We start from the raw sequence: 26,288 nt of genomic DNA, 5'->3' as shown, positions 1-26,288 counted from the left end.
TGCAAAATCGAATAAATTATCTGAAGATAAAATTATGTTTAACTGCATCTTGATTTTTCACTCAATTTTTTTAAATGGTAAACCAGGCATTTAAATAATGGTTGAACACTTAGTTTGTGAAGTTAGGACCTGTTTTGTGTGCGTGCACCCAAGTTTTTTATTTGGCAGTTATGAGAACGGACTGAACACAATTCCTATAGGTTTGTGACAGTGAATTTTAGATGATAACACACCATTCCTGTCTTTGCTGCTGCTGCTAGAAAATACCCTGGGAGTTTGTCCTGCCAAAGAGCCTGTTTGTCCTGTGGTACATGTAGGAGCTGTGCTTTCAAGAGATGTCTGTTCCTAAAAGATCTCTTTCCTTCCAGGTTTTCCAAGGTCATGCTTCAACACAAGACTTGAAAATCTTAAATGTCAGCAAACAGTGGGACAATCTGTTAAGTCTAAGTAAATTATCTTTTTTCCATCTCTTTGTAAGCTTAAAAACATAGAGAAATTCCATTGACTTTGCTACCATATTTAATGTTATCCAGCTCGCTCTTCTCTTGTTGTAGTGACTTTTGTGCATATGCCCAGAGCCCCCAGCCTGTCACTCCGGTAATGATTTCTGTTTGGTGTTTCAGCATTTCTGGTCTCTCTTGCGTTGAATCCTAGTGAGTCAATGGAAGAGTCCTGTTGACTGTACTGGAAGCAGGAACTGGCTTTTAAGATTCTCTTCCTGGTCTGAACTTGACACTGACTGTAATTCACAACATCTGCAACCAGAAGGGTAACAACAGCCCAGTAATGAGGGTGAACTGTCACCCGTAATAGTGAAATCAGTGTGCTGAGCGGATATGTGTGTACACCCCCTGTGTACTCCGTTATGCTCTGGCTTCAGAGGTCATCCTTTAGGATAGTAACGATACTTTGCCCAGAAGGTTTACAAGCTGTCACTTTAACTATGAGAAAAAATGAGCCTTGACAGATGGTTTAAACTGGTGTTCAAGGTCAGCCAGACCAGAAGAAAATGCTCATTTGGAGTTCAGTCCTGTGAATAAATTACAGCATCTTCACACTCCTTAGGTACCAGCCTGGGAAGGGCTGATGCCCTTTCTGTGGCTATCTAGAAACCACCTCTCAAGCAGTGCATGGCTAGTGTGATCCACCACTAAACAACAGCTGAAGCTTAAGGCACTGCTTTGAACTCCCGGAGCACCAGGGCAGAGTTTGCCCTTGCTCTGAAGGCGAGCTCACAGGCTGCACGTAATGATGAGTAAAGATGATTGCAGCTAATCTTGCTGGCTGGGATACCTCCCTGGCTTCAGCCCAGGCACAAGAGATGTTGCTTGTTTCGTACATATGGCCAAAGAAAGTAAGGGGAGGAAAAAAAAAAAGCTTCAGGAAGAAGCTTTCAGAAATATTAAGTGCTGGAAAAAGTGAACTCATTTTCACTTCAGAAAAGAGGTGAATCTGGGCCGTACGCTGTACACAGATGTGTGCGTACTGCATCTGGAATGTAATGGGGACTCCATCTGCCGAGAGTAGCGAGGATGAACTTTGCACATCATGAAAACCAGCCAATGCCTCCACTGTATACAGCACACTTAGGAAAATGCCTCTGTTGTACCCAGCTTTCCATATTTAATAAAAAAGACTGCATTGTCCTTTCCAGGCACAGTCTGAAGGCAAATTCACAAATTTGGTTAATATGTCTGTCTTGCTTCCACAAGTTTTTTTCTTAGAGCCACTACTTACTAAAATGTTAAGTCCCTAATTGAAATTCCACCTCCAGTGGAACAGCCCTCCATCAGCTGTCCCTGGGAAAACAGAGTGAGTGATGACAACAAAAGCATTGTGATGAGCTTGACTATGATCTCCTGGTGTTTTTTTGAAAATTTTCCATTATATTGGCTAAGAGGTCAGTGCTGCTCTGGAAACTCAGTTGTGCTTTTTATTCTCTATTATCAAGCAAAACATAACATCATTTAAAACAACTACCGCAATCAGAAACCAGTCCTTGGATAGCTTGGGAAGGGCCTGTTTTAATAATATTTTTTTTAATGATTCTGTGACTCAAGCAGCAACGAGTTACAATACCCATCTGGCCATATATATTTAGATAGAAATTGTTTTTCACAGAGGAGAAGAGTTGCACATAATTTTACAGGAAGGAGTGGAAGCTGTCACAGTTTACTTGTTCTCCTTTTTCTCTCCTCCCTGTCTCTTTAGATTTAATTATTATCTTTTGTCCTTGTTCCTTTGACAAATAACCTTTAAAAGAAAGCAGATGCCTTTGGTGCTGCACTGAGGAAGCTCCCAGCTCACACGATGTGGTACTCTGAAGAGAACGAAGCAAGGCTGGAAGATAACTTCAGGCATGTCCATGGGAAAGGGTAGGGTAGAAACAGGGTCCCAGGCTGCCTCCTGACTGCATCTTTACCTGCCAGTTCAGGGCAAGCCATCAGAAACGGGGAAGCGGCAGATGGCAGGAAAGAGGCAGATGGCAGATATCTCCCAGAGGTGTTGACAGGTGATTCAGGGTCTAATATTTGCACACATGTAACATCTCGTGCAGATATGAATGCTTGCTGTATTTCCTCCTAAATATGGCGAAATAGAATCCACCGTAACACCTACCATGGATCTCGTTATCCTCATATTTTGCTAGGGACCTTAGGGAACTCATTTGCACCAATAACGAGTATTCAGAAATTCCCAGTGTTTTAATAGGCACATATTTACACACACACACTCACATAGACATAGAGACTTTCAGACAGAATTTGCAGATTTACAGCACTCTTTTCTTGTGTTCACCAGCATCATTAACAACACTTTCCTGCGCTCCCTGCCATCATTACTGGCCTTAGTCACCAAGACTGTTGCCATGAGCTGGCTTTGACCCCTTCTCTGATGCTGAGGCTCCCTCACCGTTTGAAGAGATCCACCTTCCCCAGGTTTGACTTCGGTGAAATTGCTCCCGCTTCCCACAGTTTGAGTCAGGCAGTGATATTTTTTAGTTCTGAGACTGATTGGGAGGAAGAGGAGGAGGAGGATAGAGGAAGAACACACAAAAGCAGAGGGGGAGGAGGTAGGCAATACAGCAGACAACGCGAACTGTTTCCTAGCATCACGGAACAGCTGCTTTGAATGGCTGAGAAATGACACCAGAAGTCTTACAAAGGCAGAATATGTGTTTCAATGTATAATTATATGGTTACAATGTAGTGATATGGATAATTATCACAATTTAAAAACCCTCTTTAATCCTTTCTCTCCTCCACCCCCCACCCCCTCTTTTTTTTTTTATTATAGCTATTTCATGGATCATAAAATATTACCCACTACAGGGTTTAGAAATTCATTGTTTGTTGTGTTTTTTTTTTTTTTTATTTTAAATTTTGCATCAGTCTTTACAGGTTGTTGCTGTATATTTGTTGAGAAAACTCACTGGCAAATAATACAGCTGAAGACCAAAACAGCTCTACACCAAATCCTGATGCACGTACCAACCACAAACACAACTGCAGTCCCAGGACAAGCAAATGCTGGCCCACGCGACCAAGGCTGTCAGGATCAGGCCTGGTGCACAACATTTCTTTCAGTGAGTAGCAATCTCTCATCTGATCCATGTGGACATTTTGTGAAGCAAAGTCCTAAATTTCAAGCCTTGTAACTTGCACATATGTTCCTGCCACCCACCAGGGACTAGTAAGATTCCAGTTTGAACAGGCACTCTTGATTTTGCTTGCCTTGTACTGGGAGATGTATGAGCGTGGTTGTTTATGTGAGAGTTGGGAGAACAAAGGCTAATTAAATCCCACCCTTGCAATAGGAGATATATATTTTTTCAACCCCGAAGCAAATTTTCTGTGTCTGTGTGTTTTGGCTTTTAAACTCAACAACCTGCAGGCATCAACCACGTCAGCAAAGAAATGGAAAGCTCATTATTACGCTCTTAGAGGGTTTAAAACTTAAAACCAAAGGGTATAACAACAGCAAATGGGATATCAAAGACATGCCCTTCTACTTGAGCCTTCCGCTGAATGCAGGCTGGAAGGATGCTGTGAAGGTTGTTTTACTGTGCCTCTGCACTCCACAACCAGCACAGTATGCTGAAGGTATAATGGCTTTGTTTGGATATTGTTGGAGATTCTTATTTGACCAGATAACCAGAACACAAACATACAGCATGACTTTTGGAGGTAAAGATGTGCTGTTGGCCCGTGTGAATGAGCATTCGCTCCCTGCCCAGTCTTGCTCCGAGCAGGGTATCTGCGATGCCTGCGCCATGTGGATTTCACAGGGCAGTTTATTCAGTTTTGCAACTGCCCCGGCAATTACAGTATGCATTTTACTAAAAATCTCTTCTAACTTTTGGGCTGTTGGAGGACATTTAGGCTATTCTGTATGTATGAACTCCTTAAAAAAACATGTTCCCTTCTGCCCTGAGCTTCCTATTCTCTGTTCTTTACTGGTCCCTCTGGGCTGTTACCTTGCTGCTCTGTATTACTTTTCCCACACAGTCCCCAGCCTTGATGTTTGCAATACTGGAAGCTTTTTCCTACAGACCTTGTTTTCTAAACCTTCTATTATTTTTGTGACCTTCTGGGATACTTCCCATTTTGAGAGCATTTTTTGGAAGACTGATCCAATACAGAGCAAAATAATTCCAACCTGATCTTAGAGGACATGTGTTTCCACCCTGACACCCTGTCTTTTTAATCCTGCAGTGTCCTTCCCCGTGCTTACACCGGTGCCGTGTACAGCTCTGGTTTGCACCCACGTGAGCATGGTGCTTTTGCAGAGGGGTGCAGGTCTCCGAGTCAGAGGGGATGTGCTGTTACTGGACTAGTGAGGATGCTGCCCCCAAAAGCAAAACACCTCTGTCTGCCATCCAACTCTTTCTACATAAGCAAAACTTTTAAGGCTTTGTCTGCACATATATCCTCTGAAGGAAGTCTCCTGTATCCTGCACTATTGGTTTCCTAAGAGGAAAAAAATCTGCTTGGAGCAGATCCTTTGGGGGATTCAAAGTTCCCTCGAGGAATGTGGTCCTGAGCCAAAAGCGTCAGGTGCAGCTGATCCCAGTAAAGCTCAGGGCTTACAAGGGTCTGAGTCGGTGGAGGAGCGTGGAAGGATTTTTCTGGCTGGAAGCCAAGCCAAGGCAGGCTGGAGGCTTACAGCACTGTCCTACCTGCACGGATTTCTTTGATGTGTAACGATGGCCGAGGGGTACAGAGGGTGCTCGGGGGCTTTGCTGGCAAAACACAAACTGCAGATATAAAATCTGAATGGAAGAAGGGAAACACGCGTCTCAGCTGCTGGATATATGGGGACCTCCAACATCTTACATGATTGCCGTGTGCTCCAGACAAGTATACTGATGCTATCCTTTAAAAGGCAAACCTCAGAAAGCATGGCTGGCTGATGGGGGTCACAAATCGCGAAGCCTTGCACACAGTTTTTGCTCATCACAAGTCAAAAATTGGTGCTTAGGACACTTCTAGAGTAAATACCAGCAAAAGCCCATGCACCTTTGATTTTGAGACATGGCAGTTGTATTTAAAAGTGCTTCAGTCCTAGTGAGAGAGTCTGTGCATCAAGGTACTGTTTCCCAGGGTTTGTTCCTAACCTTGCGGATGTTTTTGAGGAATTGCTATGTGCCCTCCTGAAGTTTCCAGTTTAGGTCTGAGGGGGCCAGTGATGCCAGCTGGTACCTGAGCCTATGCAGAGGGTACAACGCTGGATTGCTGCAAGTGGAACTGGCTGGTACCAAAGACCATAGGGTTTTTGCATCATCTGTTAAATACCAGGAATTAATTTGCTTTTCCCTTCCACCCCACCACCAAAAGAAACTTTTATATAAACTTTCATCCCCTGGTAGTCTTGGTGGGCAAACCCTGTATAATTAATGCAAAACCAAAGGGGGCAGGTGATCATTTCCACCCCCTGTAGGCTGACAAACAAAAAGGTTTGGATTACTTTAATGAGCCCTGATGAAACACAAGAACAGCATCATTTCATCTGTGCCTGAGTGCTTCAGCATAGACACAACATTGAATTGATGGCAAAAGTGTGTGGCAGCAATTACTGCCATGGGAGTTGCTCTGGAAGGAAACACAAAAAATTCATTTAGTTCCTTCACTCGCCACTGTAAGTTAATTTGGACATGCTATATTTCCAGCACAGTTATAAATTTAAAAATAAGCACAGCCAGGCCTGTAGCTGAAGAGGGACTGGATGGTGCAACTGGTCAAAATGTGGTCCAAAATATACTGGAATATAGTTTACAAAAAGCTGCCTTTTAAACCTTATGCCTATGATCTGCTTCTTTCTGGAACAAAATATGGTGCTTCCAGCCTACAATATGAAGTGAGTCATAATATTGCCATTCTGCTCCCAGCACAATTGGAGCATACCTATGGTATGAAGTGGGAGAAATATTTGGCCAAGAAGAAAGCTCCAGAATTCTTTTTATGTACTGTCAAGACATGCTTAATAAATGTGAAGTATTATTTTCATATTGCGTAATTCAGACTTTCCTCATTCTGAGATTGTTTCAGCAAAACACGCAAATGTGTGTTATCCTTAATTAGTGTTTAAGCCCAGATGACTGTTAATGCACTTATGGGAAGGACTTTCCTGAGGATTGGGCTTCCTGACATGCATGGAGGCAAACGTAGGCTTACACCTGCACAGGGACTGAATGAAGCCTTGCTGGTAGGTATGGAGGGAGGCTGCTAGTGGCAGAAAGCACATGAGCTTGCAATGGTCTGTGGTCCTTCATCCTGTATTTCTGCTGTTTCCCTCAGGACATATTTCAGTGGTCTCCAGCATCACTCCTGTGGGCATGGACTCAGCCTGGCTGTGAGAAACAGCCTGAAGAGGAGTAAACAGAAAGCTTGGCTACCCAGCTGGCAAGGCTTTGGGGCGGAGGATGAAATCTCCATCCTGGCCATGACAACAGGCATGTTGCCTTCAGCAGACCAGATTTCAATCCATGTGTATGAACAGACACCGAGACAAAGAGAGAAGCACTCACAGTGTATATGGCCAGACGGGAAGTGTTCTGGCAAAGAAAACAGAGCTTAAACCTTGAACTCTTCCAGGTGAAAAATAAAGGCAGGAGCAACTTGTGTGCACATGGGATGACAGGTGGAGCAGTTTGTGGGTAAAGCTTTGGTCCATGACACAGATGATTTGGCCTTGGTTCCTGCCCTGCAGCTGTGTGACCCTCCCAATGCCGGTGTTTCCCTCCAAATGAAATGTGAGTATTGACACAAACCTGCTTTTATATGAATTCCACGAGCTCTCATGTGTTACTGTGCTTATACTAGAGACTGTTTATGGGTTGAATTTAATGTTTATTTAATATACCCTACTCCTTGCTATTAAATACTGTTACTATTCACTGCTGTGATGCCTGCTGCCTGCAGGGCTTTAGTGATCAAGATCATCTAAAATAACAGTGGTTCATTTTCTTTTTAAGCATTCAACAGTGTGCAGTGAAATGTTTAACATTAGGCAGTATATGCGTTATTATGCTGTGCTCATATATGAAGTGTGGTTTTTGACCAAGCAGCCCAGAAATCTCCTTGTTCTTGGTAATGAGAGCTCACAGAATCAGAGAGCTGATGAACATTTTGAACCCTCCGGAGTGTGAAGTAATAATGGCCAGCTGGTGCCATTTCAGTGGGGAAAGCAGTGAGCAAATGGCAAAGATATGAGAATTAAATCTTGTTTGTACCGCACCACCGAGGACCACTAAGAAACTGGTTTGAATTGGTTTTAAGAGGATTTCAGAACAAAGGGGTTTCTCAAAATCTCTGCCCTTTCAGAGCAGCAACATTCCTCTGTACACGCAGGATCTTCAGACTTTGAGTTTGGGAGCAGATTCTGGGAAACAGATGGAAACTGCTGAGACCCTCTGGAGAAATTAGGATGAGAAAACCATCAGGAAATGTATGCCTATATAGCTCTTCAAACTCCTTTCCTTCAGCTGAAATGCTAAATTGTTAGTGCTATGTTCATAAGGCAGCTTGGGGTGTCTGAGCAGGCTCCCTGTGGTTTAACAAGAGGAGTGATGGAGTCAGACACTTTGCAGGATATACTTGGTCAAATGATGGACCAGGGTCTAGCAAGCCAGTGCTAAAGTAATCTGAGGGCTGAAAAATTATGGAGAAAATATATGTCATCTTGTAATCACAGCAAAAACACTGGGGACATTTTAATTTGATCCTATGTATAATTTCATCATCATAAGCTTTGTAATTCTTACAGAAGGTGAAAAAATGCTTTCAAGAATAGTCTCAGGGCTATATCCTTTTGAACAGTCCCTCAGCCTGTGTTGCCATGGATGCCTACGTTCACTCGCTGTGGAAAAGTTTTCCTTACCTGCGGTTATGTGGACGATAGCAAACTGCAGAGTTTTTTTTCCAGCAAATTTGCTTTCCTTCATAAACATTTTTCTCTGGAGTTTTTCCCACTGCTGTTCCTTCGGACATATTGATCTCCATAGGCTTACTTCTTCCTAGTTTAAGATCTGAGGTTTTTTAAGCCAGCTACATGTCTGGGACATAAACACTCTGGTGTTCCAAGAGGGCAGAGGAAGGTATTTCCAGAAATAGCAAGATGACAAACAAATAGATAGAAATTCTGGTCTTGGCTACCTTACTATAAACTCAGCCCATAGATCTTTTTTTCATTTCAGAACTGAGGTTTCCCATCTGTCAATGGGTGGATATAAATCCCAGCAGATGTTGAAGAGACATCTGGAGTGTATCCATTGCACTCCCTGTGTCAGTGATCATCACCCAGTTACCATATAGTTTTGCTGAGCTAAGGAAATTTGTGATCTTCCCTCCAAATGGGTGAGTGCAAAAACTGTGATATGCCTAACGGCCTCTTCTACAGCTACTAAGACTCTCTGATATCAAGTTAGTCTTAGCACTTGTGTTTCCATAGCCAAAGGTTTAATGAACATCTGAATGAGCCATTTTATAAACTAACAGGGTGGGTGCCGAGGGATGGGCTCGCTGCGTGCTGCAGAGAAGACCCTGATATCTACAGCAGGACTGTTGGCCATGGAGGAACTGGGAATCTTCAGCAGCTCAGGAAGATGAATGAGGAGAATTGAACCTCTTGGGAATCAAAATGAGGGGAGGGAATTTTCCAAGGATCCCAAAATGCTTATTTTCAAGTTGAATATGAATGGGATCCCCAGCTCTACAAAGTGGCTTCAAAAACTCTGACCAAACTTGTTAAGAGAGAGAGAGAGAGGTATTTTCCATTCTCTCACATCTGGCCACAGCCTGAGGTGCCCAGACAAAAACCTCCTCTGTCCAACTACATTTTTTCTGCCCCAGGAACACCTCTATTGTACAGCAAGAATGCCAAGATCCGGGTTGCTTCTGGGCTTTGAATGTTTTTTGCAAGTTGGTGTTTATTTTGCCTGATCTGCCCTGACTTTCTGGTTCCTGTTACTGTTTTCTCCTATTGTTGCTGGTGAGCCCTGGCCTTTACCGGGATTATGGTGGAGTTGCCTTTCTCTGAGCAAGTATAGGGACATTTCCCAATACTGGAGTGCCCCTGCCCAGTGCCAAATGGCACCTGTGTTCCTCTGCTAATCAGCCCCTTTTTGTATATACTGTGAAAAAACATGGAGAGAAAAAAAGCTCATTTACTAGCCCCTGTAATTAACAGGGGTTGCTTCTGTGAAATGGTGAGTGGCATTAGGACTGTTGTCTTTGCTTAGCAAAAGGCATCTGTGCAAACCATTTGGAGGAAAATTCCCTGAAGTGGAAACTCTAGGTACTTTTATAACTGCTTATATAAATTAATATAGTAAAGAAACAAATCGGGGTGGGGTGGGGAGGAAATCCCCAAACATATGGCTTCTTCGTAATATAGTCTTTCTTTGACAAAAACAAATCACACAATTATTAATATATGAACATTTCCTTGCATCTCCTGCAAATGTATAAGGGGAAAATCGTATTTCCTTCCTGAGAAATTATCTGTCATGTGTCGTAATATCTTCATTCTGATTTCCTGGGAGTTTAGCAGTTTGCACAGAAATGCATTAAGGAAATTATCTGCTTCTTTCACTTATTTTATTCATCTACTTGCTGGCCTTTTATTATACACCATGCATTCCTTCACTTCAAGGGCTTCCTGACTTAGATTTGCTTGGCCCCAGCTCTGTGAGCCTTTCAAAACCAGATGAACCCAGCAGTTTGTGCGAGCGTAGCTAACCTTCAAAAGGATTGCCCAAAAATCTATTATTTCTTCCATTTTCAAAATCAAAATGTTTACCACTGCTTCCTCATACTGAAGATCATCAGGCTAAAAGCTATGTATTACGGCAATAAGCATAAATATTTACAACTAATAGAGACTATATCTAATTTTAGGTACCCACACGCACCACGCTTACTGGGAAATGAAACTGAGGTTACGCTCTCAGCTTTTTGAAGAAAGAAAATCCATTAGACGCTGTCGGTAGTGCCTTCTCATTACCTCTGATGGCTCTGTTTTTATTCTTGCCTGACAGGTCACAGCAGGAGCGCATTTGAAAGGGTTGCCCGTATAGGAAATCTGAAATTCAGTGGTGCTCAGGCACCCCAGATGAACTCCCTTAGGTCATATGTAATTCACACTAAGAAAGGGTTTTAATCTCTCAGTTGAGAAGCTCCTGGGAAGGACAGACCATTTTAGATTCTAGCTTATGGAATGAATCCTTCCTATCAAATAGCAGCGTCTTGGTTTGTTAACGTGACAGATAATAGAAATGCAGCTATATGGGGGGGATGCTGAAAGTGACCCGACACTAAACGATCTCAGAGGCTGCAGTATACACTGAATTTCAAGTTCAAACTGATTGCACACAGCCCAGCTCCCCTAACCACGACGGTGTCCTTCCTAACTTAACACGGCATCAGCTCCCAGTCAGGTCCTTTACTGTATTTTTCCTCCATACTCTACAAACAGCATTACTAGAGTGTGGCCACAGATACCTCCTTCCACATCACTGGGCATCATGACTGAAGTCCTTGCTCCTCTGTCACTATCTCTGGGGACCGCTCACTGGAGCAAGATTGTGTGTGGCGGAGGGAAGATGTACTTTGAAAACCTTTGAGAGGCTTGGGCTGGCTTCCCTCTTCTGGAAACCAAACCTATGCGGTCTCATTAATTAGCAATACGGATTTAGGTGGTAATGTGATGACAAAAGTCATCAGAGGAGAAGAGGAGAAAAAGACATTCTGCAGGTAGCCTGTGTCAGGGAGATTAAAAACACGATGAGGGACACTCAGTTCAAAGACCGTTTTCTCTTCCAAGAGCTTGCCTGGCTCTGCCATGAGGTTTGCCAAGGCTTCCCAGGGCTTCCCAGGGCTGCCGACCTCTCCCTGCAGCTCTTCCCGTCGAGACCCTAAACCCACACCTGAGCTCGTGTTATTTGAGGCATTTTCCTTGGAAATGTTTGTCTTTGCTGCGCAAACATTTTTTTTTAGAGGAAGTGGGAGTAAGCCTGCCCTTGGATAATAATGATTACAATACAGGAACTGTAAAATGGATAATAACAGTAACCAACTAGAACTGGCCAGGGGGATGATAATTCAGCTTTGCGACAACTTCTGAGGTTTTACAATTTGTTTTCATTTTACAATGGAATGAAAACAAAACCTTCATATATTATGTTTTCAATTTAGGTCTTTCTTGCTGCACTGTCAGAAATAACCAGAGGGCCCTGGACCTCAAGATTTTGTCCTTCCAAGTATTTGAAAAATGCTTTAACTTTCATGAATCAGCATTTTCTCCTGGTGGGATAGTTCGTCAAAAATGCTCTGGCCAGAACTTTTGCTAACCCTGAAAGTTCAAAATCATGAGTCATAGCCCCCAAAACATAGTTGTTACAAATAACTTGTTTTATGATTTATGGATTGTTTCTGGACTGTCTTCTTTGAAACATACCTTCTCCCTCCATCCTCTAAGGATATACATTTCTTTCCCACCCTCCTCCACTTCTTCTCTCCTATTTTCTTGGACTTTTTTTGTTTCTCGTGCAGCTCCTTGGCTCTTTTGACCTTTCCTAGCTTATGCACAAGAAGCAGTGCTGAGATAATGTTTTTACAGTATCCTGTGGCAAGTGTTTGCCAGGAAAGAGGTGGCTGCTGGATGGTCTCTGCAGTGGGTAGTGGTCACTGCAGGGTGGTCCCCCTACCCTACTGCAAGCCCCTGCCTGGCTGCTGGTTGGTTTTCACTCATCCTGGATGGCATTTTCCATTGGGAAGAGCTGACATCTGTCAGAAGGCAAGAACATCTGCTCTCATGCCCTGGCCGGCAGCAGCCCTCGCCAGCTCAGCAGCGCTTGAGGAAATCAGAAGACACAGACGGTTACAATTATCACTCAGTGCTTGTGGGGCAGCTGCTATGTGTGCAATGTCTGTGGTTTGGTTTTGGACCCAGCTGGCTCAGAGGTGGCTCTGCAGGACCCATATCTAGTTCTGGCCAGCTCCGTGTCCCATGCCGCACCCAGGCGTGCTTTGGAAAGGCAAACTGTCTTTCTTTTTCTCCAACATTTCAGGTGGGAAGATCCTGTTCTTTGGCAAAAAAAAAAAAAAAAAAAAGGCAACGTGGAAAATAAATGTAGAGAAAGGAAATGTGGCTATTCATTCTGAAAGATGGAGGGAATTGCAGAAAGCGGATCCAGACCTGGAAGGACTTAATGTGATGGAAGGTACAAAGCGCTCTCTAGTCAGGTAGTCTTTGTATGAATTGTCTCCTGTGCCTCACCATGACACTCAGTCAGGGACAAGGTTCCCTTGTTTCCACCCCGTTGGGCATAGTCTCAAAATACTGTTTTCCTTGCAAATTTGTCATGAGACTTGGTTGCTTTTTTGGTGGGGTTTTTTTTTTGTTTGTTTGGGTTTGGGGTTTGTTTTTTTGTTTTGTTTTTTTTTTTAATCTCTCACGTTCATGCATTTACGTAGAAGGCAGGGGGAGAGAAACCCAGTTGGGAGCACCATATGGAGTCAACACAAGTTATTCCTGTTCCACCATTTTCTTGGCACAGATTTCCTCTGTCAAACATTCCTTCAGACTGGGGACCTTGTTCTGTATTCACACTCTGTTGCTTCTTCCTTCCTTGGAAGCATCAGGAAGGGCTTATGATATTGCTTCAAGGAGCTTTTTACAGGAAAAGAAAGAAATTAGTCAATATGATTCAAATAATGGAAGAATGAATTATTTCACCATTTTAGCAGTTTCCCAGGAGGGAGAATAGAGGGAGAAAATGCACTTAACACTCTAAAATATTAAAATAACAAGAACCACAGCAACCTCACCCCTCTGGAACTGAATCAAACAATGGTTTAGGTAAATTCCCAGCAGATCTCCAAGTGGCAAACTCCATCAGAGAATATTTCTATGTATGGCAAGGGAAATTCTCCATATTAATGGTATTATGAACTGGCTCAGCTAATTTGGAGTTCTGTAAGACCTGGTTTCTGGCAGATTAGCTGAATATTTTTCAGAATATGAACTCCCCTTTTAATGTTGAGTTTGATCCTGCTTTCATGGACAGTATTCCTGGAAAATTACTTTCTTAAAGCTGTATTTCACATATAGTTTTTAGTGAGAGATGTTATTCCCTTGTATTCCTGGAAGAGGCTTAAAATATTCCAAGCAGTGACTAGAAGGCAATGAGATGATGGGAATTGTACTTGATTTTTGAGATTTACTGGTTACACACACAGAACAAAGTGAAGCAGCACTAAGAAAGCAAAGGGCCATTCTAAGAGCTTAAATAAGAGCATACAAATGCCATCCTAGATTTTGTTCGTGCTTCTGCTGAAAATGTTAATGGCAAGTTTTCAGAGGGCAAAAATGGGATTAAACTACAAAGAAATTACAAGCAATTCTACAGTATCCTTTGTGTTTTGATATAGCTGAAAAGGTCTACGTGTAGTTACAACTAAGCAAAAATAAAGATGCAATTACAAAATACCTCTCTAGAGATATTTTGTAATCTACACATAGATAGACCCTGTGCCCTCAGTGAAGTTTGTGTGCCCATATGGAGCCACCTGGGAAGCAGGATCACACAACGCAACCTGTCAATAGCAGTGCTCTCTGCCAGGCTTGAATGGACAACACAAAGTCCTGGGCATTACTTCGACAAGCCATTGCTTGATATATATAGCGTAAAATAGATGGTCTCAGGAGGCATTTTCAGCGTGAGTCTGTTCCAGAGCTGAGATTCCCTGGTGGGAACGCCTCAACTTTTAAATGAAAACTCAGGGCTCTGCATTTCTGCTGCTTGTGGACAGAGAATCTAGCGACTGGGCTCCCAAAATTAGAAAAAACCATTGACTCCGCACCTAGCTATTGGAGGAAAACACACAGAGGTAAGCTAACTGCTTCTGAAATGAGCTGGGGAGATTGCTCAGAAACCAAGAGTTCCGAGACGGGAGAGTCTGGCCTTGGAGGACAGAGCTGCTCACAGCAGCTGGACGGCTGCCCATTCTGGAGCTGGAACATGAGACAGTTTGTGAACTTAAAACACATTTTCCAACCTTATGGGATTTTCCTTATGTTCTGTTCTCAGCAAAGCAGCATTATTATTGTAAATAGATGCTCTTTTTGTCCCATCTCCCACGGGATAAAAATTAATGTTATGTTTGAACATGTGCACTTTCCCACTCATTGCTGAAGCTGTTCTTTTCCTTAAAGTCTGCAGAAAGCCGAGCATTAACAGATACTGTTAATGTCATTACATCGAAGTTATAGCTGGATGTCTGAGCCAGAGACTTTAATAAGAGACGTGGCCTCCTATCCCCTCAGAATCACAAGGGCTGGAAAGTAGTTTTAGTGAGTCACCTCGGGCATCTTCCTGCACCGTGGCAGGACCTTTCTGTCCAGCCCCTCTTCACAGTCCTCTTTAACTCTTTCAGATGCCCAAGTGTTGGCACCTGTGCTCATCGTGGGGACTGCTGTTTCCATGATAGACTTGCAAACTATCCTGAACCAGGAGTGAGGATCCTGGTACAGCTGCTCTTCCCCTCCTGCTCCCAAGCCATCATGCTCCTGACTGTACCTCCTGTGCCACTGTGCTTGGGAATATTTTTGCAGCTGTGCACCTCCCTCCTTTGGGAGATATTTTTTTTTCCTTCTTTTTTTTCTCAGTGCTTCTCCTGTCAGTGAATGTTTTTTCCAGGCTTCTCTTCCTCTGAGGCTGGTTGGCGTGTTTCATATTTATGGGTTCGTTGCTGTGCCAGTCTCCAAGGCAGAAAGGCAACCTTCAGGCGACCCCATTGCTGGATTTGCTGGTGCACTGGATCCACGCTAAGTCTGGGGAACTGTGCCAGCTGAAATACCAAGCTCTCATGGTCTTTCATGTCTTCCCCTTCCCGGGAATCCCAAACACACCACTTTGGCTATGGGGAGCAGCTGAGGACACCACTTCCCAGAAAGTGCCACAGGGTGCAGATGGCTCTGTGTCCCCCAGGACCCTTTCGAGCCATCTTGCCTGCCCTCATATGATGATTTTCCATACCCACAGTGACAGCTGTTTAACAAGAGGGTTTTGCTCGTGGTCATAAATCTATGAATATATATGCTACAGAACAAACACTAAGGAAACCCCACCACTGCATAATGAGATCGGCATGCATGTCAGCCAAAGGTGGTAGCAACCACACGGTTGGATTGTATCATTGGATCTCTCATGCTACGCTCACCTGGCTGTGTCCTCACTGCTGACTTGACGGATGGTACTTGGGGTTGCAGTGAGGTGTAATGATTCATTCTCAGATCTGGGAGAGCTTTCCTGCCCAGCATTCCCACATGGGGAAGTCATTGACTGATGAATGGCGCTTGAACATTTTAGCACATGTATAAGTTGCACGTACGGTCTAGTCCCTGCTTTCAGCCAAGGCTGCTGGTAGCATGGCTTGTCTTGGGTGAGAGGCTCCTGAGTCTGAATGAAAATAATACTTAATAATAAAGATAAATAAACATTTTTTTCCTTAGCTTTTAGTTATTAGAAATTATTTTAAAACCCACTTTCCCTGATCTTAACTGGGGGGAAAAAAGAGAGATGAATATCAGTTCATAAATCCGATCTAGAATTCATTCATTCAGTGCCTCTTGGGATAAAACTTGGGGTGACAATTCATTAAGCTTTCATTCTTCAGTAACTTATTCTCTGGCTTAGCTGGAAGACCCATGGCTTGGGATACAAGAACAGTATATCTGACAGGAGACTAGTGAGTGGTCACTCCTAAAAGCAGACTAGAAATATAATAAGTTGGATTTTTTTCATTGCAAAAATAAATAAGAATTTGACAGATGTCATTACTGTTTAATGACTTTGTCTGAACAGAACAATTGAAGGAAATATGTTTGCTCTTCCTCATCCCTTGCCATTTCCATGATGTCATTAGGTCTGGCCATAACAACTGGAAAGTTAGAACATGGGAAAGGCACTGCCTGCAGGGCAAAATGTACACAGTGCTGAGCAGTAGCAATGATGTGTATCACTAGTACATCATCAAGGTATCAAGGTTTATCAAGAGAACAGAAACTGAGAAGGAACTTTTAGTGGAGGTATTTTGCATTGATTTGATCTGTAACTAAGCCATCGTAATGATGACAGCAAAACCACTGCCACATCCTGCAGAAATTGAGAAGTTTGTACATGTCTTGGAATTTTGGTTGCTTAGACTTCTTTGCTAAGTTTTTGTTTTTCTTTCCCACATGTGGAACATCTGCTGTTGAAAAGCATCTGCCTGACTGTCAACATGCGCCTAGTCTGGCACTACCTGTGGGTGGTTTTGCCCCCTGGTATGGATGGCTGGCTGTACTGAGTCAATTGTTGATTTTAAGATAGTGGATGTGATTGTTTGTCCAAGCTGTAGAGATTGTCCTTCAAGGGTCAGAGCCCACAGTTTCAGTTTTGGTTTTCTCAGCTGATGTCACCTCCTGCAAAGTTACACTGATTGGAAGGGCAGGGAAAGGCTAAGATCGACTGTCTTGGAGGACTGGAGAAGAAAAGGGTCATTTTCTCATCACCACCACTGTTCACTCTTTTCATGCTCCAGACAAATCCTGCCATGTCTCTGCAGTAGGCCATTGCTGCATAAACAAAATTTCAAAATCTGTTTGCTCATCCATATATCAGAAGAATCATTCCAAAAAGTCCTTTTCTACAGCGCCGAGTGCAAGAGTGCTGGACTGGGCCAAACTCACAGCCCAGGGAGTCAGGTCTTCAACTCTGATGAGCAGATTTAAGACAATTTGCCACTCATCAGACCAAATTTAGGTCTTATCCCTGCCCCTAACAGGAGGTGGTGTCAGCTCACATTTTATTATCTCTTGTGGAAATCTTCATTAGCTTATGATAACACACAATCCACCTGATATATGGTCCAGCCTCCCTTTTTTGCAAACCTTGTTAAAATTTTGTCCTCAGTAATGTCTGCACAGTGATGAATTCCTTGGATTAATCACATACCATGCAAAGAAATATTTCTTTTTAAATCATTTTACTTTCTCATCTTTCCTACCCATTCCCTCAGGACTGTGGTTGACCTGAAAAAACCCCGTTGTTCTACGCTGGAATGACCAATACACATTCAAATGGTCTAACTCTCCGCTTAGTATTCTTTGTGTTTTCTATTGCCCTCAAATGCTACATAGCTAATGCAAAGTAGTAGACAGAGGGGCTTAGGTGGAATTTAGGGCAGATAGATCTGGATAAAATAACATGGCTGCTTCATCTACTCCTCTAATTGCTGGCACTATCCTTGCTGATGTGTGTGCTTATTCTTTACATCTTGTTTTAAAACTGTAAAGGTTATTCATGGTGCAGTGTTGTCCCCTGCTGTGCTGGTTGCACAAGGACATCTGTACACTGCTGATGCTGGATGAAGAAACCAGTTCTGTGCATCAGGCTGCAGCAGCTTCTGGGCTGCCAGTTGAGTCCTGGGTGATCAGCAAGATGCTGGTGGGTGTGGGAGGGGTTGGTGGAGAGCTTCTTTGTGTTTGTAGCATAAAGCTTTCGTCAGTGTAAAATCAAACCAGGAATGGCAACAGCACAAAGAGCAGCTGTGTAACAGAGCCAGAGGCAAAGGTAGGAAGCAGCTTAGGTGCTGCAGGTTCTTCCCAGCCACCGCTGCATTTCAGTAGCGCTGGGGGAAAGGGGGACCTTTGTCACCGCAATGCTCAGAGCACCACTGCAGATGGTTTCTGATCTCATTTACCTGATACTCGTTTAGCCTGAGTAAATAGGATGACAAAACATCCAAGGATCTCTGTCTCTGTGGGCTTCGAGCGGGTTGTGCACCCTCAGGACAATACAGGGATGTGTGTGAGGAAGAGAGATATGAGCGATAGTTATCACAAATCTTCACGTACTGTAAAACACCTTCAGAAGGAAAAGGTCTTAAGAGGCTTGGGGGTGTATATGTGCCTGTTTCTCCTGAATGTGGAATAATCATGGTGGTGCAGGGTGGTGCAGACAAAAAGCACCTTTTTGGTATAAAGACTGTCCAGGCTTCCTGGATGTGAAAAAATCTGAGGTTCACTACATCTCTTCTGGCTTATGCGACACAGCATGGAGTATTAAACTTTCTGTGGGGATCCTAAGAATTAGTGGTTCTGTAAAATTTATCTTCAGAAGTGTCAGCCATGAAAATCTTTGAATTGCACTGGTGGGTTTCTGTTGTGTCCTACCTTGAGTGTTTTATTGAGATCCCTGGTTTACTCTGGATGATACCAGATTGGCAGAGAAGTCCTTTTAGCTCCCAAGAGGCAAAATGAACATATCTGCTCTGTGGTTGCTGGTCTGAAGAGCCAGATCTTTAAAAGAGTCAATGCTTTCTTGTCTCACATAAAGTTCAAATCTGTACAATCAAAATTGGATGAACATTAAAAGGAAAAAAAAACCCACTGCAAACGTCCATGCAAATAAACATCACAGCTCTCTTTCAGTGCTATTTATAGCTCTTTCAGTTTAATGACTCCAAACATTGCATGAAGGGTTTCTCTAATATGCTACCAAGGCTGTTTATAGGAGACAACTGTCTCAAGAATGTGGTAGTGTGAAGACTCCCACGGCAGCACCCATGCAGAAATTGCAAATCTCCTCGGGCAATCTCTTCCTGTCTAATGAAGTTTCAACAGGGGAAAAAAAGTGATGGTATGGGGTTTAAGTCATTGCTTGCACACCATGGCAAGCAGAGATGGGGTGAAACCAGTGTGCATTAGCAATCAATTAAAAATAGCTAGCACATCAAAAGTGTGGACAGGTGTGTTCTTGTGCTGGTAGCTGGAGAAACTGGGATGTGTTGGCTCCCATCTGGTTTCTGCCATGACTTGGCTGGTGGTTCTTCCAGTATAGGGAGAGTCTGCCAGGCAAAACTGCTTTGCATGGCCTGTCTCCCCTGGGTGCTCCTGCCTGCCCCAGCACGCAGAGCGGCCAGCCATGGGCAGCCCCATGGGCAGTGACAGCCCTCTTCCAACTGCTCTCTTTCGTGGGAGGACACGAGGAACAGGGATCTGAGTCAGTGCTGTGACCCATGGGCAGGATATAACAGTTTTACAGATTTGCAGAGGTGCAAGCTGACTGCTCTGGCCAAGAAAGAGCAGTAGTACTGCTTCTCTGCTAATAAGAACATGAGAGCAAAAGACTCTGCCTCCCTGCGTGGCCAGCAAGGTCGGGACCACTGCTTCTTGTGCAACTGGTGAGCGCTCCAGCCCACTTCAGTGCAAAGTCAGACAGATTAGGTTGAATCATCACTAAAGAACAAAATATGTGTCTCTTAACAGTAATTAACAGCTGTCTTCTTCTATATTGCTTTTAATTTACAGAGCTCCAGTCATGGCTGAACTATTTGGTATGCTATTCATTAGCTGATCACATGCCACTGCTAATTTTTTTCAAATGGATTCACTATTTATAAATGTTCATCAGTTTGTGCTGAGACATGAGGGGAGGGAGGGACATATTTACGCCATCTACTTTATGTCTTCAGTGCAGATGCTTTGTAGTTCTCCTTTGGAGGGGTTGACCTCCCTTGTTTACCAAAGATGCAACTTTGGCTCCTAAAGCTATTTGTATGAATTTCATCTGTGTGCTATGCCTGAACTGGGCAGTTTAAGACTCACCACCCTCTTCTCCTTAGACTTCAACCATCTAATGAGTTCATTCACCTCTGCATAGTGGGCCAAGTTAGTTGCATGGTATTAGTACTGCTCCTTAATAATTGAGTTTTTTTACATGGAAAAAAAAAAAAAAGAATGCACTTTTAGAACAGAATAGGGTAGAATGGAATGGAATGAACTAGACTAGACTAGGGTAGGGTAGGGTAGGATAGTTTCAGTTGGAAGGGACCTACAGCGATCGTCTGGTTCAGCTGCCTGACCACTTCAGGGCTGAGAAGAAGTTAAAGCATATTATTAAGGGCATTGTCCAAATACTTCTTAAACACTGACAGGCTCGGGTCATCGATGACCTCTCTAGGAAGACTGAATATAAGTTTTAGGGTGAATAAATTTCATGCTAAAAAATGCTGGGTTCTTAGGGTTCGTGAACCTCAAATGGGATGCTTGGTGGCTGCCTAAGTAACAAATAATGCACACCTCCCTTCTGTATTTCACAGAGCAAGCCAGTTAGTTTTGGTACTATTAAACCAACTCTGCTAATAGTTGAATTGATTTTTTTTGTTGATACAACCTCAACCCTAAATAAACATTTATAACCTTACATAGCTAGACACAAGACAAGTCACCCTGGCTGAAAGACCTTTGCTCACAGAAAAGCAGCATTTGATGTTCAAAACATGGAATGGAACAAGGATGTTAAAGCATCTAGTCACTATCCAAACAGCCCCTATTGTTACAGTTATTGCCAGTAATATCCTGTTTGTCACTAGGGCAGCACTTTGCTTCGCCTGCCCTAGAAAGTCTTTTACCCCATGGCTAAACCCTTTCAGTGTGGGACTTGGAAATTCCCCAAAGGTAAGGGAACCTACTCAGGGCTCTGCCCTCCATCAAAAATGCCTTGGAAAATAACCATACTCATAAACTTCCACGCATCCAACAAAACAAACCATTTTCGTATCCAAGTAACAAATTTGGCTTCCCCATCTGTCTGGCATTGCCTCTGACCCTACTCTACATCCATCACATCCCAACCCTGGCAACAGGCCCTGAACAAATTCATTTTTGTGGACTGTGGGTGAAATCTGTGGCAGAATGTTACTAGTGTGCAGCTAGTAACTGGTTTTGACTTTTGTACAACACAGCTGCATACATGCTGAAACACCAACAGCCTTTCATCCCAGGCATCACTGTATTGGAGTTGTAAATGCTGTGTAAGTTATCTGCAGAAAGCCTTTTCCTGCACTGGGAGAAATCCATCTACCGCCTCTGATTTTCTTAGAGGCAGGTTGGGCTTGAATTTTATAAAGTGTTTTCAAGCCCTTTCATGTGAAAGACACTGAATAAGTACCGTATGGATCTAACACTTGGAGCACAGCTGTTTGAAATGCTGCTTGCTTCCTCTGGGCTACCCTTGTCGGTATGTTCACCTGCTTTACCTGGGTTATAAAAACCTGCCCAGGGAAGGAACTAAAAAGATGAGATGCAGCAGGGCAAGTAAACATAGCTGGTGCTGTGGGGCTGTGAATGGTTAACGCCTTGGCCACGGCATTGGTGCAGCTGGAGCTTTTCCCAACACTGTGCTGGATAGTATCACTGTCTTCCCTGAGTCGCTAGAGTCGCAGCAGTGAGAAACTGCTCTGAGATCACCACTGGATTCCTCAATTTTTAATGCTTCCCCCCTCCCTACTTTTTCCATTCGAAAGAAGGAAATTGGTAAATGCCCTGGGACACACAACCAGGTTGTGACCTGGTGAGGCAAGAGGAAGCGCTTGCTAACGCACCACTGCTGGTAATAACCTGGGTGAAAAACCTCCCATGGGAAGTGCAGCTTTGCCAAAATCTGCAGCCATTAGTTGCTTTTGAGCATTTCCAGCACAGCAGAACTGAATCAAATGGTTTCAGCGCATTTGGGAAAGTTGAAACAGTTGGTTTTGGCAGGGGCAAGGGCAGGGGCAGACAAACCAGTTCTCAGGGGTAAATTCAAATGTGATTTTTCCAGAGCCTCCACCACCCTGCAGGATCTGCCTACGTATGAAGCCTCCCTGTGCGCCGTGGTGCCTGTGGTGTCACCATGCCCATGGTCCTGCTGTGCCATATGGGCTGCCACACAGATGGATGTGGAAGGAGTTGTGACAGAATATCCTAAAGGCTGTAAGCTCAGGGGTAAGGTTGCCCCAGGTGAGCTCTTTTCTCTCTCAATACCCAGAGTATTTTAAATAGGTTATGTTATACCTTATGCCATGTAATATTTTTATGGCTTATGAGTGGGATTTTTTTCCAGTGCTCTGCTGCAGAACCAATTTCCATTGCTCAATTCTGTGTGCAGTTTTGTAGTGAAATTGGTTTAATAAATAATGAGATTTTTCAAAAAACCCACATTCCATTTTTATCAATGCTAGTTTTGACCACTGCCACTGGGCAGAGTCTGTCTCAGAATAGCATGTTAATATACGCAGCTATTTTTTCCCTTATCTTTCTGAACTTTCTCATTGAAACATTCTTAGTTTATATTTGTGTGCTATAATAGTTAAGAAGGCAAATAAGAATAACTGGAGATATTTTAGAGGTCTAAGTCTTCAAACCCTGAGAATGTAGCTTGATTTAAAAGCGCATGCATACTGCTTTTACCTGGCACTCTAAGGAAATGAGGATTACAGAGTGACACTCCTCATCTTCCCAACCTTCTCTCAGCTCTTGTCTCCCCCAGTAACTTTTGAGCCCACTGGCACTTTTTCCCAGTTTTGACTTAGTGGAAAGAAAATCAAAGCAAGTCCCTGCGAGTCACCTGCAGATGGCTAGGGAAGAGAAACTTGGCGTGGTGCCCCTACCAAGCGCCAGCCTGCCTGGCTAGCCTCTGTGCTGATGGGTGTGCACAGTCCCCATGCACGTGTGTGCCCCCCTGCTCACACCAAAACCACCCAGCCCGCAGGCTGATGCGTACATGGTCTGGTACCAGCTACAGTATAGCTTTTTCCAGATGCAGAGGTATTTGTGGGGCATGGGAGAGAAAAAGAGAAGGGCAGTGGGTACTGGGACTGGTGTCCTGCTGGGATGCCAAGCTGTAAGGGACAAGCAGATCTCAGCTTATCATGGGAAAGTGGGTGCTGTTGCAATATAAGGCATAAATTCATGCAGTCAGGCTTCCTTAGGGTTTTTGGCTCATGGAAGTACATATTTACAACAGGCAACATTCTTTCTTACATTTTGTCTGGGTGAAGATTTTTTTTTTCTAAAATGGTCGTTTAATCTATCTGGTGGGAAGGGCAGAGGGAAGAGTGTTGCTTGCATTAGAAGTGATGCTGCCCACTCTTGTGGAGGAAAAGGTCTTCACATTTCCATGGATAGGATTCTGCAATTACACAGCTTTCTTGTTTGGCCGGTTCATCTGCTAAACCTGACATGAAGCCAGAATGAAAACAGAGATTTTCCCATTACAGTATACCAAATCTATGATAAGCCACGCCGTGAAAATTCAGTTTTTAAGGAGGTGGGGAGAGAATGAAGGAAACTCCAACTCCTGCTGCAAGATAAGCAATGAGTTTTGCAGTACTTCTAGAGTCTGTTTTTCAGGGATCTCGTAAACAACAACAACAACAACCATAAGGCAAAGGAGCAGTGAGAGAAGAAAAAAAGCAGAATTTGAGATAGGAAAATTTAAGCAGAAGTTTAAGCAACAGTTTTAGGCTATCACCATCTACGTGATATCTTTGGACACAGCTGGCTAAAGCAAGTAATTGCTGCAGAAAGAGGCCTGTGAATATTGTACTTAACCTGTGGGTGTGTTTTGCACAGCAATGCAGTGTACAGCATCAGTGATCCTGATTGTGGGGTTTTTTTTATACTACACATTCCCTCACTATAATGTACTCAAACTGGTCACCACTTCTCCTTTCCCTACCATTAAGTTATTAAAATCTATTTATAGATGAAGTAACAAATATCTCTGAAAGGGGAGTTACCTTCTGACAGCACTGGAAGAGGCTATGCTGGTTTTCTCAAAGACTACTCTTAAATAGGATATATTTTCAAGGATTACTCTTTAAATAGGGTATAGATATTGTAATTTATGCATCATTTGCCATGAGGCACAAGATCACCAATAGCATATGTTTTTGTGTGTGTATATATATATATACATATATATATATACACACACACATATATAGTCTTCATAACTGCAGCCTGCAAAGTTCAGAACTTCAGAATTCCAAAAAACAAACCAAGAATACAAATAGATAGAGGCTGAATTATATTTGTTGTCCCTAAAATCCCATGGATTTAATTGCATCTCTAACGCTGCTTATTTGCCAAAACCAAAATAAAATTCAGAAGCAAACAAGTAGGTTTTCTGAATAAATCCTGCATTGCCCCAACTGTATGAGCTGACATCTAAGCTGCCTGGGTACCATCCAGGCCTGAATCACATTCCCGGACAAGAAGCAACCCGTGTATCCCCTTTGAACCGTCCTTTCCTCTCCTGGAGCTTCCTTTACCTCCCACCTGGCTCTCCTGCAGCTCTCAATACAATTTCTTTTAAAGCACTTTCTTACCTGCATAGTGGTCAAACACAGTGGGGACATACTCCTCTGGGAAGGCATCATTGGCATAACTCATCAGCAAACAAGTTTTCCCGACTGCACCGTCCCCAACCACCACGCATTTTAACATCTTCTTTGTGTTATTGCTGCTCCCGTCAGTGCAGTTGTCATCTTCCTTGCAGTTCATTCTTGCTGCTGCCGCCGCTCCTCTTGCTGCTCCCGGGACTTCCAAGTGCACATGAAGGAAAAATGAAGTGCGATTGTATTGACTTTTCCTGAGTTTGGAGGGGGGGGGCAGCAAATCTCAAACTCAGGAAATCATACTAATGTTTCCAGGCTGTCACAGCCTCTTCTAACAATTGCCAGACCAGGCAAGAGAATCATCAAGGTGAATAAATTAAATATACAGAGAGAAGTATCATAAAAAAAGTGATCTGTCCTTTCTCGTTCGTCCGAGTCAGGAAATCCTCATCCTGCCCCAGAGTTCTCAGTATTTATTGCAACTTAAAAAGATATCAGCAGCCTGCGGCTTTGCTTCACGTCTCCCTTCCTCTAGCTTGGCCGCAGGAATCGGGGATTCCTGTTAAATCCACTCCATTTTCCATTTCATTTCTAACATGGAGGAGAGCCTGGAGGTTTTTAATGGAGTTTTTCCTTTCTTTCTCCAGCTTGCTGTGTGTCAGGAAATCATGGGTTTCCTGCTGAATTCCATATTAGGATCAGTGGGCTTGTGAAGGGCTGCAAACAATGGGAGCTCTGTGTGTATTTGTACTTTGGAGGAACTCTGCCAGGACATGGAGAAAGAAAAACACTAGAGGTCTCTCTGCAGACCGAAGTTTTTAGGCTTCCTGCTCCATCCCGCGCTCGAGCTGCTCGCCCCGCTGCGGGCCGGGAGGATTTCGGAGAGGCGGTGGGAGATGCGGCCACCGGACCCCCATGGCCAGGCTGGGAGCGATGCCGGTGGCTCGGGCCTCTCTGTCCTTCCCAGCCACGGTCTCCTCTGATCCCGGGATAGGTCTTTTCTTCCATTTGGGAGGGGAAGCGGGGGAGGTGGAAAGGCAGGCAGGAGGTATAGTGGGTACGCAGAGTTTAATGTCAACTTTCTGTGTGTATAGCTCTTTAAAAAACTTTGTTAGAAAGAATAAACAATTGATTTTTCAATTCAGGCACTCAGAAAGTTTCTCCCCTCATCTACCCCCAAAAAGAAGAGGGATTTTCCCCCTCCTAGGGTAAATATGTTAACACAGACAGAGAGAAAAAAAATGGAATTAAGAGTTACAGGAATAATAAAAAACCAAACAACACTGCATAGCAGTTCGTGGAAAACCAGCTTTGAACTGTATGATTTCTGCTCCCTTGTCTGTTTTGTTCTAGTGTTTCATGTGCTGCCTAAATCTTCTCTCCATTTAAATATACAGCAGTCTACATGCTCGTGAAGGGCCAAACTCCCCACTCCTTCCACAGGAAAGATTTTGCAATTTCCAGCAGAAACAAGGCAGACACTAACATAAACCTCAGTACAGCAGCCCAGCACATCCTGCTGGCTGCATTTCCCTTCCACAAGACTCAAAGGCTTTGAAAGGGGGAAGCAACCCCCTGCCG

The 26,288-nt window shown here is 43.6% G+C and overlaps 1 protein-coding gene across 1 annotated transcript in view; it reads right to left on the bottom strand.

The window, feature by feature from the left end:
* RHOJ (ras homolog family member J) overlaps positions 1-25,390 on the bottom strand; it is a 62,896-nt gene extending 37,506 nt beyond the window's left edge. Inside the window, exon 1 of the mRNA XM_056346443.1 lies at positions 24,699-25,390. Within this exon, the coding sequence (XP_056202418.1) occupies positions 24,699-24,873 (175 nt within the window). The 5' untranslated portion in view covers positions 24,874-25,390. The remainder of the gene's footprint in view (positions 1-24,698) is intronic.
* Between the last annotated feature and the right edge of the window lie 898 nt (positions 25,391-26,288).

This window comes from Falco biarmicus, chromosome 7 (assembly GCF_023638135.1).
Source record: "Falco biarmicus isolate bFalBia1 chromosome 7, bFalBia1.pri, whole genome shotgun sequence".
Classification (NCBI taxonomy): domain Eukaryota; kingdom Metazoa; phylum Chordata; class Aves; order Falconiformes; family Falconidae; genus Falco; species Falco biarmicus.
Note: the sequence above shows the minus strand (reverse complement) of the source record. Positions and strands in the feature narration are given on the sequence as shown.